The 16,973-nt window shown below is 41.6% G+C and overlaps 2 protein-coding genes across 22 annotated transcripts in view; one reads left to right on the top strand and one right to left on the bottom strand.

Moving 5' to 3' along the window:
• The first annotated feature begins 65 nt into the window (after nt 1–65).
• The window catches only part of dock7 (dedicator of cytokinesis 7), a 45,754-nt gene continuing 28,846 nt past the window's right edge, over nt 66–16,973 (top strand). For all 21 annotated transcript variants that reach the window (XM_086223854.1, XM_086223850.1, XM_086223848.1 and 18 more), the window contains exons 1-14: nt 66–198; nt 4,075–4,174; nt 5,661–5,836; nt 6,060–6,128; nt 6,277–6,406; nt 6,553–6,765; nt 7,292–7,377; nt 7,482–7,548; nt 8,004–8,153; nt 8,253–8,333; nt 8,617–8,779; nt 9,573–9,715; nt 9,808–9,901; nt 10,325–10,487. In XM_086223854.1, coding sequence (XP_086079980.1) covers nt 161–198; nt 4,075–4,174; nt 5,661–5,836; nt 6,060–6,128; nt 6,277–6,406; nt 6,553–6,765; nt 7,292–7,377; nt 7,482–7,548; nt 8,004–8,153; nt 8,253–8,333; nt 8,617–8,779; nt 9,573–9,715; nt 9,808–9,901; nt 10,325–10,487 — 1,673 coding nt within the window. In that variant the 5' untranslated portion in view covers nt 66–160. The remainder of the gene's footprint in view (nt 199–4,074; nt 4,175–5,660; nt 5,837–6,059; nt 6,129–6,276; nt 6,407–6,552; nt 6,766–7,291; nt 7,378–7,481; nt 7,549–8,003; nt 8,154–8,252; nt 8,334–8,616; nt 8,780–9,572; nt 9,716–9,807; nt 9,902–10,324; nt 10,488–16,973) is intronic.
• Nucleotides 11,550–15,684, bottom strand: angptl3 (angiopoietin-like 3). The gene is made up of 7 exons (XM_086223884.1): nt 15,028–15,684; nt 14,624–14,734; nt 14,402–14,513; nt 14,183–14,296; nt 13,819–13,914; nt 12,911–13,183; nt 11,550–12,761 (listed from the first exon to the last, which is right to left on the bottom strand). Exons 1-7 carry the CDS (start codon nt 15,556–15,558, stop codon nt 12,577–12,579), a joined length of 1,422 nt encoding a protein of 473 aa, XP_086080010.1. The 5' UTR covers nt 15,559–15,684; the 3' UTR covers nt 11,550–12,576.

Here is a 16,973-nt window from a genome sequence, read left to right as displayed (position 1 = left end):
TTCACAGGGTGTGTTCTTTCGCACACTATTACAGTCTTTACGGTAAAATGATAGCTCCCATTCTCCAGTTTTTCCGTTTTCCCTGTGGTCGTAGTGAGTGAGTGGAGTCTGCCTGCTGCCTCCCTGGGAATCTTGTCAAAGCACATCAGCGGCCACTGCCATGGCTGAACGCCGCGCCTTCGCGCAGAAAATCAGCAGGTAAAGTCTGCGAAACGAGCTCGTAAGAGGCAAGCGTAGCAGAGTGTCTGTTTTATATAGGTCGCCGTCAGACCACCGCTGTGGGAACCCTGTGGAGGAGGCCCAGCCGCCAGCGCAGCCTGCCTTCTCCGAGCTAGCCGCTTGTTAGCCGTATCGGCAGAGATGCTCAGACCCACCCAGACAGACAGCCATTCAGCTAGCTGCTGCTGTTTGACTTGAATGCTAACAAAGGGACAGTATATAACCAAGTTTGAATGAATTCCTGGCCACACTTTTAGTAATTAAACACACCGAAAGAGACTTAAGAGTAAATTGAAAACCGTTATTTTGGACAGCTAGCTGACTTATCTCTTGTAGCTAACGATGGTGCAGCTAGGCAGCACTGGTAGAGATGTGACAGAACTTTGATGACTTGTGTGAAAAGCAAGAGCCCATTGAGAGGAAAGAACAGATAGTTGTTAGATAGTAAGCCAGGGAATAAAAGCTTCCCTTGAAGGCTATCAACTAGCGGTATTGTAATCTCCTCCCCGCCCCTCAGACAGATCAAAGTAATCTCTTTAACAAAGGGCTTTGTGCTGTCAAATGCCATCATCCTGTAGGTAGAGATAAAGATAGACGCAAGCCTCTTGTATTGATGTTAACTTTTATTCCCTTTTTTTGTTATTAGGTCTTAGTATAACCTTTGTTAGACATTTTGGGGGGGGATTTTGGTGCATTTGTGTTGAGAATCAATATGAATCAATTTCCCATTTTCCCAAACCAAATCCACCCACTGGAATCTCGTATTGATTTGTATCAAATGGACATCCCCCCCATTCATGGTAGATGAGGGTGTCTGGATGAAAGCAGGATTGGATGGTCAGATAACAAGAGGAAACATTTACAATGACACCTTACAAATAACTTACTGTCATTGACTGTTTTATGACATAAAAGCTTTTGGACAGTCTGGACAAGACAGTTTCTGATTGTTGGTGGTTGAATTACATGCAGTTGGCTATAATTTTGTGCAAGTGTTTGGGGGAACTATGTGAGGAGGGAGTTGTAGTGTTTCAGAAACTGAAAAAAGTACCTTTTTGCTGACTTTTGAATAAATTTGTGAGCTTGTGTCACATGTTGAGGCACATTAGTAGCTTTGCTCAGCTGTCTCTGTTAAATAAAGATTTAGAAGGTATTGCTTTGCTATCTTGAAGGGTTTAATAACAGAAGCTGTGCCATCATCTCGTAGGAGGTGTAGTGGCTGTCTGGTAAATGAAGGATCACAGGTTTGATCCCCATGTCCCCCGCTGACTGTGTTGATGTGTTATTGAGCAAAATTCTATTTCTTTCTATATGAAAGGCCCTTATTGTTCCTGATGAGTAGTTTAGCATCTCGCACTCATCACGGTGAGTGTGTGTTTCTGTGAATAAAGACAACATTGTAAAGCAGTCCATTTCCCATTTACCAGTCCATCTGTAAGCTAAATCAAGTTATTCCTCTGTGTGTTGACCAGTGCTAAGAAAAGGTCTGGTAAGAGTCACTGGGGAAAGACAGTGGAATGTGTTTGTCAGTTCAGCTTCCCTGCCTTGTTCAAGTGGTGACACCACTGGACTGCAGAGGCCACTGGATCTCTACTTCACTACATTATCATATTCACCTTAAGCCTGCGAGCTTTGTGGACATTGCAGCTTTCATTCTGTGATAGTGCTGCACTGCAGAGGCCACCAGTTCTCTTCTTCAAAGTATTAAGCTGGGAAATTTAGACAAAGCAGCTTTTATTTGAACATTGTGCATAAAATGATAAGCTTTTTTATATCCTTGTGTCTTATTTGCTGATATCTTTGCTTCAGCACCACCTCTTTTTGTATAACAGAACAAATGTGAAAGAAACCAGTCCCAGACATTTGTCATCATGACATCACTATATGATTCACTGTTGAACGTGTACTCTGTCACAGTGATGGTAACCAGTAGTTTGTGGTAACCTTCAAACTAGGGATGGGGCCGATCCGATCCAGTATCGGTATCGGGTCCCGACACCGGCCTAATTCACGGAATCGAAAAATTTCCGATCCAGCTCCCGAAATTTTTCGATCCATGAGCTGTCTGTGACTGCTGCATGGTCTGCTGGGCCAGCATGACTCCACAAGTGACTCCTGGCTGCTAGTCTGCTAGTTGGTTGTAAACTGTGGAATGGTTTCCTAAACGGAGGCGTACCTCAATTAGACAGAGTTATGAGACACGCCTCCGTTCAGTAAATCCATTCCACAGTTTGCACCCACCCGGAAAGCAGACACTGTGGCTAGCAAACTTTTCCACAAAACATGTCCGCTGTTTGGAATTATTTTACACTCGAAACGCCTCAAAGTAAGACAGCGACATGCAATGTTTGCAAAGCCCTTGTTTCGAGAGGTGGAAGCTCCATTGCGTCGTACAACACCACCAGTCTTAACAAACATTTAAAAAAAACACCACGGAAAGGGGCACCGGGAGCTGTTAGCCAGGCAGCAGAAATATGAAATGAGCCGTCAGGAATCACTTCTGGAGTCGTTTAGCAAGCAGAGTAAACTTCCAGCAGACAATGTGAAAGCTGAAGGGATTACCGAGAAGTTGCTCAACTTTATTGTACTCGATGACCAACCGCTATCAGTGGTGGAAAACGAGGGGTTTTGCAGCTTGATGGAGCATCTGCAGCCGAGGTATAGTTTGCCATCCAGGAGATATTTATCAGAGACTGCGCTACCTGAACTTTACCTCAGAGTGTCAACCAAGTTAGCCGAGAAGCTAAAAAGTAAGAGTAGTAGTTTGCCTGAAGAGAGGAGTTTATTACAGCCTCATAAAGTCAAAAATAATGATAATGATAGTATTAAAGCAAACAGAGCTCTGGTATCAGCAAAATATCGGTATCGGCAGATATCCACAATTCAGGTATCGGGATCGGATCGGAAGTAATAAAATGTGGATCGGTGCATCCCTACTTCAAACGCATTGTCGTAATGCTGCTTTCGCAGTGGATTGAGGAGGCTGGGAGCTTGTGGTCAATGAAGGAACTGTCAAGAAAAACAGTCAGTCATAGTCATAGAAAAAAGTCGTTGGGTTTTAGGTTCTCTTACACGCAAAAAAGCATCCTTAAGTCCTTTTCCTAAGTGTCAGGGTGTTGTTTGTGTCGTTGTTCATCTGCCTGCTTCGTTGTTGCTTTTTCCAAGGTCTCTAAATGGTTTTGGTCGTTGCTGGGATTTAACGGGTCGGTGTACCATGAGCTTTGTGCTGACCTCTAGAGTCCCGAGGTCTTTGTGTGTCTGCATGTACTGTTCTTCAACCCTCTGATGTTAGTCATCTCAATGTTATTTGGTCTCATCTGTAATGAAATTGATGACTATTAAACTGACATTTACCAAATCCAGCAATTCTTGTATCTCAATTGAGTTTAATGTATGGCACTGAGTTATTTCCTCATAACACAGTTTGTGCTGCACTAAGTACTGCAACTTATGGCTGTCATTTTACCTCATGTTTACATAATAAATAGCACCAGAGCTTGGGGGTTGAAGTCTTTGATTACAAAATAATGTAGCGCAGAGAACTTCGGCAAAATGTCTCATTGTAGTTATAATAGTTTTACTGGGAATCAGTACACAGGTCTTCAGGTTATTTATTACAAGATTAAGGTGAACTTGGACACGTAATAGAAATAATAAAATAAGGGGAATTAACTTGCTTAAATTTTCAGTGCCCATATTTTCTGCCAGATTATATCCAATGGATCGACAAGTAATCGATCCTGCTGTTGATAAACTGGTGTCTCAGTTCGGTCCTGTGATTGTCACCCCTATTTAAAAATAAATGTTCGTATAGTTTGTGGTTCATTAGATCACCCATCGCTCCTCCGTTTGCAGGACTGTGGCAGCAGAGGTCAGGAAACAGATAGCTGGCCAGTATGGGGGCTCCCCACAGCTCTTCAAAAACCTCAACGTTGGGACCACAACAAGCAACACAGTGAGTAGGCCTAATTACTTTTAAATCACAGGCTTGGCTTGCTTTGATCCGTATGTGCTGTAGCTGCTAACTGTCTGAAGAGCTCAGAAGCTGCACACACTTCACATTTGTGTGCTCACATGCTGTTATTACTATACTTTAGTAAAACATTTCTATCTGGGGCCTGTTTCACAAAGGAGGTTCAACAAACTCTGAGCTTAACCCTGAACTGTGAGATGATTTATCCCTAAAAAGGGAAGGTGAGTTCTTTTATTTTCAGAACAGCTGATTTGAGTTGAATTAATCTTCTCTGAGTAGCTTCACTCTGAGTTAAGTAGTGCACGTGATTAAAAAAACAACATTAACAGACCCCATGGATATGTTTCTGGCCCTGTAAGAGGGAGGAGACAGGTAACCTGCGTATGACCAGGTTAGCTGCACAGACTTAGTTCCCATAGTAACAGAGTCAAAGTTAAACTTATCTCTCTTTCTGAAACAGCTGGAGGTACTCCTCTCTTTCAAGTTGGCCCTTAAATCTCTTTGTGAAATGAAAAACTCCGGTTTTCTTTCATTGCAGGGTTAACAGACTCTGAGTTTAAACTAAACCTGCTTCTGAATTGGGCCCCTGGACTGGCCTGAAGACGTGCTTTCTCGGTTTTGTCATTCTGAAGTTCAGTTCACAACTCAATTATTTTAGCTTACTGAATGTGAACCTATGTGACACTTAAACTACTGCCTGTTTTCTTCTATGTACTGTCTCAGCAAGGGTGGTGCTAATAAACCATCTGTGTGTATTTGTGCACGTGTCACCGAGTGGACACACACTGTCTTACTTTTGTTTCCCTGTGGAGTCAAAACATTGTGATTCTCTTACATATTGAACAGTTCACTTTTTTAATGATGTGGTTTGACATCCCTACTGAATACCATGAGGCGCAACAATAATTGTCCAGTTACTCGGGTTGTTGAGGCCAGACTACATCTGTTAAAGCAGCAGTGGCTGACTGACCTTCAACAGCCTTGAGCTCAAACACCATCAAATGCCACCCCCCTCCTCGTTAATTAGGCCACAGTGGGCTTTTAATTAAACTGTGAACGGTATTTGTGTTCAAATTCCTCAAAAGAGAAAGGACGAGATAAACACACACTGTCTTCCTTGAACTGCAGATCCTAAAACACAAATTCATTTTGGCTTTTTTATTTTAGAAGCAGCTGTCAAAGACCTGTGAAAACATGAGTGTGAAGTTGTGCATTTGCTAATCTGGGCAAAGCATTTGCTGTCATCACTGATGTGTCTAAATGGAGTTTCCTATTTGGAGTTAAATATAATCTCTAAGCCTTAAATGCTCTCTTAATTAAAACAACAGGGGTATTCTCATATTTTGGACATGTTGGTAGTGCAGCTGGTGCAGATTAATGTTGGAGGGATCACCCCTGCGCTCCCACTGGATCCTCATGGCTGATTCCTTTTTTTTCCTCCGTCTTACTTCATCTCATCCCCCACCAGGTTCCCCTCACAGAGGCAGTGGAGCCGGTGGATTTTGAGGAGTATCTCATCACTCACCCTCCCATCGTTGAGTCAGGTCCGCTGAGAGATCTGATTGAGTTCCCCCCAGATGACATTGAGGTCATCTACACACCCAGGGAGTGTCGCACAATGGTACAAGCTGTCCCCGAAGAAGGGTGAGGATGTACTAGCTAGTACAGTGATGATGTGTACGGTTTCACACGATACTTATCAGGGATTAGGACAAATATGGCTACTGTAGATCTACTTCTTGAGTGAGGTATTGTTTCGATCTAGGTCTTGTCAGCAGTTGCATAAACACTGTTTTAATGAAGAAGTATTCTATTTACTTGGTGTAACAGATTCTAAAGTCTGATGTTTACTGTTGTGTGGCTGTAGAGACACTGATGCTCATGTCAGAGATTGTGTCAGATCCTACACAGAAGACTGGGCCATCGTCAACAGAAAGTAAGGCTTCCGTTTGTTGAAGTATAACCTCTGATTCCTGTAATTTACTCTAAAATCAGGATTGTGTTTGTAAAATATGGACATATGTAGCGCATGAGTTAATCTTGTTAAGTTGATCACTGGGTCCGAAATGTCGCCTTGCTTTTAGATATCACAAACTCGGTACAGGCTTTAACCCCAACACCCTGGATAAGCAGAAGGAGCGTCAGAAAGGCCTGCCCAAGCAAGTGTTTGAGGCGGATGAGTTACCAGACAGCAGCAGCTACCAAGATGACCAGGTAGAAAACCATACAGCAGTGAAAGTACAACTTAATGTAATGTGTACCTGGTGTGTCCAAAATTCCTGCCCACATTCCTGTGGACACCATATTTCCCTACAATACAGTGTGGTGAGTTGTGCCTATTTATACTGGTTCTTCTGTAGGATGACCTAAAGCGGCGTTCAATGTCCATTGACGACACCCCGAGGGGCAGCTGGGCATGCAGCATCTTTGACTTGAAGAATTCCCTCCCTGATGCTCTCCTCCCTCACCTCCTCGACCGTGCCCCCAATGAGGAGATCGACAGGCACAATGAAGAGCAGCGCAAGGCCAACCGCCACCGTGAACTCTTTGCCCTGCACCCCGCCCTTGATGAGGTCTGGTATACTCCTTCATCCCTGTGTGCATCGATGCTTCTCCTTTTCTCCAACTCAATTGTAAATTTCCCAGTAGTTTTCACAGTCATCTTTTAAGTACATCTTCCTCTTAATGGGATCATGTAAAATCTACCTGGCCTATTTTCATCAAATTAGAACATAGCAGCAGATATGAATAATGGAGCAAATTGAAACATTTCTCCATTTGTTGTTTTTTTTGTCTGAATATTCAGAGGTTGATGACATCATTCACACCATTAGGGAAAATTTTGAATACCTCTCAAAAAATGTATGTTTAACTTGTCCTCACAACCTCAATTTCTGCCAAAACGTTTGCAAAAGTGTATTCCACCAGAAAAAGTAGCTATCAGAGCAAATAAAAAAAAAACAACTTTGAGTGACAGCAAACTGCCCAAAATTCTGGGATTTTGAAAAGGAAGACTGAAAAACAGATTGTTTTTTTTTTAACTCTGTGAAAATCCTACATTTTTGACAGCACAAACAAATGATTTCTATCACTATGTAGGAGGAACCCATTGAGCGCCACTGTGTGCCTGATGTACCCAAAGAACACTTTGGCCAGAGGCTACTTGTCAAGTGCTTGTCCTTGAAGTAAGTGGTGGACACCCTTGTTTCTAGAAAAAAAAAGTCTTTTAGCTCTTTTATTTAACTGCTGCTTTCTGCTGACACACTTCTTTTTTCCCACCCCCTTGAAGGTTTGAAATCGAAATTGAACCCATATTTGCTAGTTTGGCCTTATATGATGTCAAGGAAAAGAAAAAGGTAAGCTGTTATGCTATCCTCAGTGCTACCTCAACCCTGAGTTGTTGAGTCACTTCTGAAAACCATAAAATGTTTTGGAGGCAAAAGCGATTTTGATAAGTGAACTATAAAATTTTATCTCATTGGGCTGTTATGCTTGTTGGAATGCAGTTAAATCATACACTGGAACTATGTTTCTATCTGAGGAAGCCCATGTGCTGGCTCTTTCTCGCTGACAAACACTAGAGGGAAGCAGTTTCCCTGATGAGTAAATCTCTTGTATGTGTTACTCTGAACCACAGCTCCACTATTTCAGAATGTGTTGTTCTGACACTGAAATATTATGCTAACCACTATAAGCATTAAAGCAACACAGCCAATAATTACAAGTGAATAAGTCGTTGATGTGTGGATCTGCATTTTACATTTATGATCATGTTGTAATTACCTTTTTTGTCTGTTTTTATGTGTCTCAGATATCAGAGAACTTTTTCTTTGACTTAAATTCTGAGCAGACAAAAGCGATGTTGCGTCCACACATTCAGACAGCAGCTATCTCCACTTTAGCACGCTCTGCCATATTCTCCATCACCTATCCCTCCCAGGATGTCTTCCTGGTCATCAAGGTCAGTTTTGATGTAATTTCGCCTGTGTGAGTAAAAATACAACCATTTAATCTTTGTCTTGTATGACAAGTGGAGAATTATGCACTTTTTCACCCCCAGCTGGAGAAGGTGCTGCAGCAAGGTGATATCGGAGAGTGTGCTGAACCCTACATGGTGTTCAAAGAGTCAGATGCTGCAAAGGTATCAGTGCTTGAATGGCACATCAAATATTTGTCAAGTATTGTTTCATAAATGCAAAACTAGTATTAAAACATTTTCTTGCATATTGATGATTATGTCTTTACAGCCTGCTAAGATATTCAGTTCAAACCCTGACTTGTTAGTCACACTGGTGGATTTTGTCAGCTAACATTTTTTTCAGTGGATGATGAATTATCGTTTGAATATTTGTGCATTTGCAAGGGTTCAAACAAAACCGGAGTAGGAGTTCACTTGTCTTTTTTAAAAATTCATCTATATATAGAACAAAGAGAAACTGGAGAAACTCCGAAGTCAGTCAGAGCAGTTCTGCCAACGTCTTGGCCGCTACCGCATGCCCTTCGCTTGGACCGCTATCCACCTCATGAATATTGTCAACAGTGCCGGCAGTCTTGAGAGAGATACAGAGCTTGAGATGAGCCTGTCAGGTACATTTCCATTTTTCTTTAACACAACTCATGTGCATGTACAGTATGCGTGAATAGCATCATAAACAGTCACTTTTGGTATACACAAAATCCCTCTTTGTTGTTTCATTGGTCTGCCCATTCACAATCTCAGTGTCTCACGGAGTTTGCAGGGTTGCAAAGATGGTAACAGATCTGGTGGTCATGCAAAAGGCTCATGTGCATGTGCAATCTTTATCTAAACACAACTTTCCATTAACAAATAGTGAAAACAAAACATCCAGACAAAGTATCCAGTCACATCGATTTCTTGTGTGTTATTTTGGGCTTGACCCTTGGTGTTTGTCTAACCTTTAACTTCAAAGGGGTATCTTTGAAGTTGGTTGTGACGGCTGTTGCTAGGCAGACCAGAGATTCCTGTGGTCTCAGTCTAATGGGACAGAATTGTAGGATTAGGATTCAGAAAACTTCATTTATCTCTGTGGGGGGCAATTGAGGAGGATTCCTCTTGAGTCTTTTGTATCATACCAAGTGAAAAAAGTTTTCAAGAACCAGATGTGAAAACTAAGATGGTAGATCAGGGGTGTCCAAACTGGTCCAGTCAGGGCCGGTGTGGCTGCAGGTTTTCATTCCAACCAAGCAAAAGCAACATCTGATCCAACAAATGAGCTGTGAGGACACAGCTTAGTTGATTTAAGTAGAATCAGGTGTTGCTTTTGCTCGGTTGGAATGAAAACCTGCAGCCACACCGGCCGTTACTGGACCAGTTCGGACACCCCTGTGGTAGATACTGAATTTTTTTTTCTGTGTGCAGAGAGGAAAGGCTCGTGGTCAGAGCGGAGGAACTCAAGCATCATGGGAAGGCGTTCCCTGGAGAGGACTACAAGTGGAGATGAGTCTTGTAGTCTGACAGGTTTCAGACCTGCTACACTTACCATCACCAACTTCTTCAAACAGGTGTGCACATCCATGTTGTCTGTCCCCCTTAGTATGCTTCACTGCTTAGTGTCCTCTCACAAATTTTAACTTGCTGCTCATGTTTGTTTCAGGAGGGTGACAGGCTGAGTGATGAGGACTTGTACAAGTTTTTAGCAGATATGAGGAGACCGTCTTCAGTGCTGAGGAGACTCAGACCCATCACAGGTACACTCATCACTGAAATGAATACCCTCCAAGCAGGGGAACCAGAACCTTATCTGTTTGAGGGCCAGTACTGAAACTTGGTGGCAAAATGGCACTAATAGCCCAACATCACTTAAAAAAGTGTAGGAAACAATCAGAACCACAAAAACAAAAAATAATTAGGGATCTACGCATTTTTACCTTTCAAAAAAGAAAGAAACAATGATGCTTAGAATATATTTTTTAAATGCTTTTTAAAATTTTTGTATTAGTAGGGCTGTTATGATTATTGTTATTTTACATCTGGCAGGCCAGATTGGACCCCAGAGCCTCACCTCTGGCAGCCCTCCCTCTCAGTAGCTCTTAATCGTGGTTGTAGTTCTTTGATACTCATTGAAATTATTTTTCGCTTACTTTTACTGTCTCCTGTCACTGTCTCAACAGCCCAGTTGAAGTTGGACATTTCTCCAGCTCCAGAGAATCCCCACTATTGCCTGACACCTGACCTTCTACAGGTTAAACCTTACCCAGACAGCAGAGTTCGCCCCACCAGGGAGATCCTGGAGTTCCCTGCCAGAGATGTCTATGTGCCAAACACCACGTACAGGTAAAGCATACTTTGATCCATATCTTATCTGTTATTTCTGTCCAATCTGAAATAAATAAAATGACGACAAATAATAAAACACCACATTTTGGTCACTTTGGGCCTGAGGACAAATTTGAACACTACATTTATTTAGGTTTTTTTTTTAATTAAAACTTTATCCATGAATCAGTTGTCAATGTTACAAACTGGTATGAAGACTTTCATGTTAAGAGCAAATATTTAGCTGCTTCATTTTGAATTTATTCCAATATTGCCATGTTATGTTGGTCAGCAATTTGAGGCGGGTTGGCTTACATACCGATTAACAATTGAAGATAGGACTTTTAATTGTCAGTGTGACAGAAAATACGAGCAAATAACAGCGAAGGGAGAAAACCTCAATGACTAAACAATTCCTCGACCTGTTTAAATGAGTTCACGCACGTTCATGTCAAGCTTTTTAGACTGATAATTGAACTTGTGGTTTGTGTTTATCTCATGCATGTCAGTTTATATGTTTGCCTAGCTGCTGGTTCTGCCAAGGTCGTTTGAAGAGATGTTCTCATGACCAGACTGCCACTGCTGTTCCACTGTCACAGACGTTGTTTGTCCGGAGATAGCCTTCCCATTGTAGATTAACTAAAACATCAGACATAACTGATCCACCACAGAGACTTATTGGCCTTTTTTAAAAAGGAAGAAAATTAAGTCATTTCAGCCTTTATTTTTAACTGATCCGAAGTTGTCTGGGATCAGTGGCGTCTTTCACCAGTCTATCGGGATCTGTTTGATTTTCTTATCAACTTGTCTTTAAGCTAGTCAAATACACAAGGTCAGTGATACAGCTTGATAAACATTAGATTGCCTTTTCTGTCAGCTTTACAAATACAGACCTGAAGTTAGCAAGCTGCATAAATCTAAGTCCATGTCGTGTTTTTCTTGTGCAATGCCACTCTTTTGCTTTCCTCATTATAAATGTATAGATATTAGGATTGCTAAGGGGAACTAAACCCGCTCAAAGAGGTTGAGCATTGCTATTTTCCCCTTTTTTCCAAACATAAATATCACACTCGAGTGTCATCTGGTCGGATCATATTTTATTACATCCCTAATAAATACGAGTTATTAGTTAGGGTGACGTGATGATCTGAAACACATGCAGAGTACAGTTATGTATTTCATAATCAAGAACAAGAGTCAATATGACCCAATAACATAAGATACATGGAAATTAAATTTTTCTTACATATAATAGCAGGATCATGATTTAAATACTTAACAGAGTTAAAAATAAAAAAAACATTGAACAAAGAAATGGAAAAAAACTCTTTCAGTGTGCTGTAAAGCTTTGTCGCTCTTATCCTCTGTATTGAATTGGCCAGCAGTTTGGGGGCCAGAGTAAAAACAGAATCACATGCCTTGAAATTAGAAGAAAAATCACCAGACCAAGGACTGGAGAAGTTGGAGAGTTGAACCCTCATTTTATATAGTTTGCATGCTTTATGTCACATCCAGTTAGTATTTGTGGCTAAATCTCCTGGGGACATGCTAAACTTTAGTACAAAAAACCCCCCAAAAAACCCACTTTTAAATAGAATCAATATACAAGCTGTCACAATTGGGGGGTTTTTGCTTAAAAGGTGAGCAATGTCATTTTTGGAATAGCTTTTTTAATCGCCCCTCTTGTTTTTTTTCTTGTACTCTTACTGTTACATTTTGCAGCCCGCACCAAACCATTTTTTTCTGTGTGGCTCAATCCGTCCGTTTTGCAAGTGATCGCAAATGTTGTGTAATGACCATTCTACTGTCCTCGCTGGAGCAGACAAAATAGGTCGTTGACCTGCAAAGCATTGTTGCATCATTTCAACAGTTCAGCATTTTCTAACTTCTGACATTTTTTGGCCTGTTATCTAGTGGTCGGTCAGCACCAGCCTCTGACAAAATGTTGTTAGGAAGCAATCAGCTTAATATAACAAGAATGTGTTGTTATAGAAATACTATAAGATATATTACGCATGTTTCCTGTCTGTGTGACTTTGTCTGAGCACTTAGATATTCGTGTTAGTGAAAAATGCCAGTGGTGTTAACAGAGCGCAAAGTTTGAGGTTCAGTTGAAGTCCTTCCTAGTAGGGGCTGGTCGAATGGTGAGCTTGGTCGTCTTGAGGGAATAGGCTGGCCCTTTGCCAGGCTTCCAGTGAAGGCCCTTCCTTCTCACAGAGCGTCCCTTTGCCCTTAACCACAAGTACTTTCCATTAAGGTTGGTCTCTCCGCAGGCATTGAACCACCAACCACCTGCCAAAGCATGAAAAAGGAGACACAAGTTTCACTTCAGTAACACAATTGTTTGAAAGCAGAACGTGATATTCAACTCGGTTCATTTGATGGATTATTGTTGGGGAAGGTTGCAGGTCACTATGAGGCTCTTGTGTCTCACTATTTACCTGTGTAATTGCGAGTACAGCCGGAGACTCGTTGGTTGTTGTTATTTCTGTCTTTCGTGGAGAAGCTCATACTGGTGCTGTTGGCTATGGCATCAGCCAGGTCACCAGAGAAGTGGCTCAAATGAAGGGTGTAGTGTGTGGATAGGCCCTCCAGGGAAAAGTGGTACTCAGCCCAGTGCTTTTCCTCCTTCCAGTCCTCCAGATCAATTCGTAAGATGTAAACTCCCTGTTGTGTAAGGCTGTGGATCTTCTTCAGTCCCAACCAGAAGTCCTCTGCAGAACACATCAGTCTTAAGTATTCTCACCCTCTCTCTCTCTCCGTCTCACTCTGTTCTGTTCAACTAAGTTGATTTATCACTCATTCTTATGAGTGCCCATCAGTTTGATATAATTTTAGCCAGCCATATTAGCACATGGTTGTTGATGAGTTTACTATTTGTGTATTACAGATCCCCATTAGCTGCCCCAATGGTAGCAGCTAATCTTCCTGGTCCACAGCAGGAATCATAGCAGCTAATCTTCCTGGGGCTGTAGACTTATTTTCCTTGGCCTGTGGTAACATGCTGCAGTACATTGTAAGGTATAATCATTAGGGAGGTTGTAGTGAAAGAACATTACCTCAGAGAATTCATTACAGCAGGAGCTGTTACTTTGGAATGTGGCCTGACTGAACCTATGAACAGCTGTCAAAGCCTAGTGATTGCTGGATGGAAATGCAGCCAAAATGTGATGAGTACCCAATGTTTATAATGTCTTCAAATCTGCTGCAAAGTAAACATTGCTAAGTAAGCAGTGTTTATTTTTTTCTTTTTGATAATTCCATTTACATATTATTGTCTTTCTTTTTTTTTTTTTAATATAGAAGGGGAAAAAAAAGACTTACTCAGCCTCAAAGGCAAAGTACTTACTTTCCATGTCTCCAAAGCCCTTCACATACTTTTCCCATGGCTGGTCAAAATCCACAGAACCATCAACCCTGCGTTGGATAACAGTTGAACCCCCATCTATGGAATATGTATGAAATATTTCAAGTAAAGAAACTATTTTACAAGTCACACACAAGTTTACATAAGGGACAGGAAATGTCCTTATCATCGATGTCCCTGTGGCAATCCAGATTGATGACCTTTTGTTTTTGTCTCTCTCTCTCTCTCTCTCTGTCATTGATCAGAGGATGAGTAATGTGCTAATACCTCTTTTTGTCAGTGGTAATGCCTGTGAATGCTAAAAACATTTTGATGCTCTTACATAAAGTCTAGACAGCTAACCCACCTGGACCGATTTCACAATAAACATTGAAGGGCTCAGAATCTTTTGGCTGAATAACGTAGATTCCACTGCTTCTGTCGTCTCTGTCAGATAATTCACTGCAATCAGCAGGGAGGTCTGAAACATCAGAACATAGAAATCAATGCACTCATTCCATTCATGTAATTCTCCTCAGCTGTGCATTTGATTCTAAATTGGTGAGTCTGTAATTTTTGTCGTTACCATTTTTGTCCAGGCCAGTTGTGTTTCCTGTCAGATATTCAAACATATCTGTAGCGGCCATGTCTGAATCCGTTGGCTTAACAACAGTATCTTGAAAATTGTCATAGCTGAGCTGCAATACAAAATAATATGATACATATGAACTGAACCGAGGAAGAATTTTCATAATTAGTGATCCAGACACAGCAATTTCCCCACATAGATATTTGGATAGTTGTCTACCTTTTCCTCCATGTTTTTAATCTTGATTTTCTGGTGGTCAAGCTGCTCATGCTGCTCCTGCACAGCTTTCAGCAGATTTGTGATTGTTTTCTCCTGAGCTTCGATCACCTCCTGAAAATGCCAAGTTTTAGTACAATTTATCACCTAATTTGTCCATTATACTGTTTTATCTCTCAAGTTTGGGGACTTTATTTGTGATACAAAGAGAAGATCCTGGTAACTGCCAGTTGGGAAGTTCATTCATTTATCACTACTCAAAGAGACTTAGTAAATAAAAGCATTCCTGTTGTCAGGTTTTGAAAGAATATATTAATGCACTATTTTATTCACTTCTTTGACTCATAGGTATATCATCCACTGTCAGAAGTTTTCAATGAGACATTCTGAGGAGTGTAACTGCTTACCTTGAGTGCTGTGATTTCACTGAGTTGATCAGCTGGGACAATACTCTGTGACAGTCCCTTGAGCCTCTCTTCAAGGCTCCCCACTTTGCTCTGCAGCTGTATACGCTCCTGCACGATGCTGTTGATTTTAGAGTTGATTTCCAGCGACAAGTTCTTTATCTCCTCGTTGTTGGCTTTTAAGAAATTGGTTGTCTTCTTCAGCTCCTCCTCCTCCTCCTTGATTTCTGATGTGACCAATGAGAGCTGATAAAAAGAGTGATCGAATATGTTCAGCTTTTGGAAGATGTCATTGATTTGGGCCTTGGTCTTGTGGACAAAGTCCCGTAAACTCTGGCCTAGCTGAAGAAGGCCATTTGCAAGTAGGCGAACATCATCTAGCATGGCAAAGCGAGACTTTGCCTCAGTTGGGCTCAGCGCTGTGGTGAAGACCTGGGAAGGCAGGGTAGGGTTTTCGTCTCTACCTGAGTTGTCCAGAGGGACAGCGGCTGTGAAACTGGCCAGCAAAAGTAGCAAAAAAAACAGCTTCATCATGATTTTCTTGTCCAGTCCTGGATTATAGATTTCGAACACACTATTTCACAGTTCTTGCTTTCCTGTAGTTTTTCCTCATAACACTCTTTTCATGCTCTATCTTTCTGCCTTCCTCCGAAACGTTCTGGTTGTTAAAGTGATGTGAGAGCAGCACCGTGCCCTGTGTTATATACTGCCCTCTCAGTGGAGGAGGGGGGTTAGCTGATCATTAAACCCTACTATGTTTCAGCTCCGTACCCCACCTCCTCCCAAATCCCCCCTGGAGCCCTCCCTCTCCTAAACAAACAAATCACAGCAGTGAGCAAATGACATATACCCCCCCACCCCCACCCATTTAACCCCAATCCCCTCTCCATACCACACCACCGTTCTCCATGAGGTGCAGGGCTTTAGCTGATCAGCAGAAAGCCAACAATGGTCATCTCTGGTGTTTGATGGATCGTCAGTCCGATCCATCTCAAACTTTATGACCCTCCACATACTTGGCTCTGATTGATAATACCGTGTGTAATTAATGCTCTGATTTAATTTAGCATCCTGCTGAGTCAGCCCAGCACCAGGCTCTCTGCCTCTCCCTCCTGTCTTGGGTTGAGGCGGGGAGTGGGCTTGTCAACTCTGCCAGGGTTGAGCTCTTGAATGATGTTTTAGAGTTTGGACAGTGTGTGCTCATCAGCTTGGTTTTATTGCTCTGCCTTGTCATTTTTTCCCCATGTTTCTCATGTGTGGTTAAGTGATCAGATGGCACCTTTTAAAGGATCCTTCCTGCACATTCGATTGATCGTAAAAAGCAATCCTTGTGGGGAATTCTTAGCGAGTTGTGTCATGCAGACTTGCAGAGTGGTTGAAATATGCACACCTTCAGCCAGAGAGCGAGGAGGAACTAATCAGTGAAATGACTTGGTGTAGGATTAGATTAAAATATAAATAATTGTACAGTTGGCAAACCACAGTTTCTTATCTCTGAAGTAAAAAGCATATAAGCTCGTCATGTTCTGCCGTGTAAGCCGTCCTGATAATGTTATTAATTTAAATTAAAAGAATTTGAATTTAGAGCTTGAATATTTATACTTGTTATTATTTGATCAAACTGTTAATTGTAAGCCAAAGATGATTGTTGCTGCTTCATCAGTCAGACTAGTATATTGCCTATATACTGGAAGATGACAACATTCGAGCTCACTGGCACCGAGAGGGCTGAGCAAATCAATGCGCTGTGTCAATGCTCGTAAACTATCTATTGTGTCTGTCTGCCTCTTATTGCAACTAGACAAGAGGAAGGCTAACATTGTGGTTTGTGCTGCTCTGCAAACTATTGTACACATGGGAAAACTTTCTACATCCATTACATTACATAATTACAGTCCATATTGTCACATATATCATTAAAGCTTTCCCATACATTACCTCTAAATAGC

This window comes from Aulostomus chinensis, chromosome 14, assembly GCF_037954235.1.
Source record: "Aulostomus chinensis isolate RoL2024-O1b breed Wild chromosome 14, RoL_Achi_v1.0, whole genome shotgun sequence".
Taxonomy (NCBI): Eukaryota; Metazoa; Chordata; class Actinopteri; order Syngnathiformes; family Aulostomidae; genus Aulostomus; species Aulostomus chinensis.
The sequence above is the reverse complement of the archived record's forward strand: the minus strand, read 5'-3'. Positions and strand labels throughout refer to the sequence as shown.

Bases quoted from the DNA above. Each gene is read 5' to 3' on its own strand.
- angptl3 (XM_086223884.1), bottom strand. From the start codon at position 15,558: ATGATGAAGCTGTTTTTTTTGCTACTTTTGCTGGCCAGTTTCACAGCC. The intron at 14,514-14,623 runs GTAGACAACTAT...TTTGTATTGCAG, and splicing joins TTAAAAACATGGAGGAAAAG to CTCAGCTATGACAATTTTCA. The intron at 13,184-13,818 runs GTAAGTACTTTG...TGTGTTCTGCAG, and splicing joins GGGCTTTGGAGACATGGAAA to AGGACTTCTGGTTGGGACTG.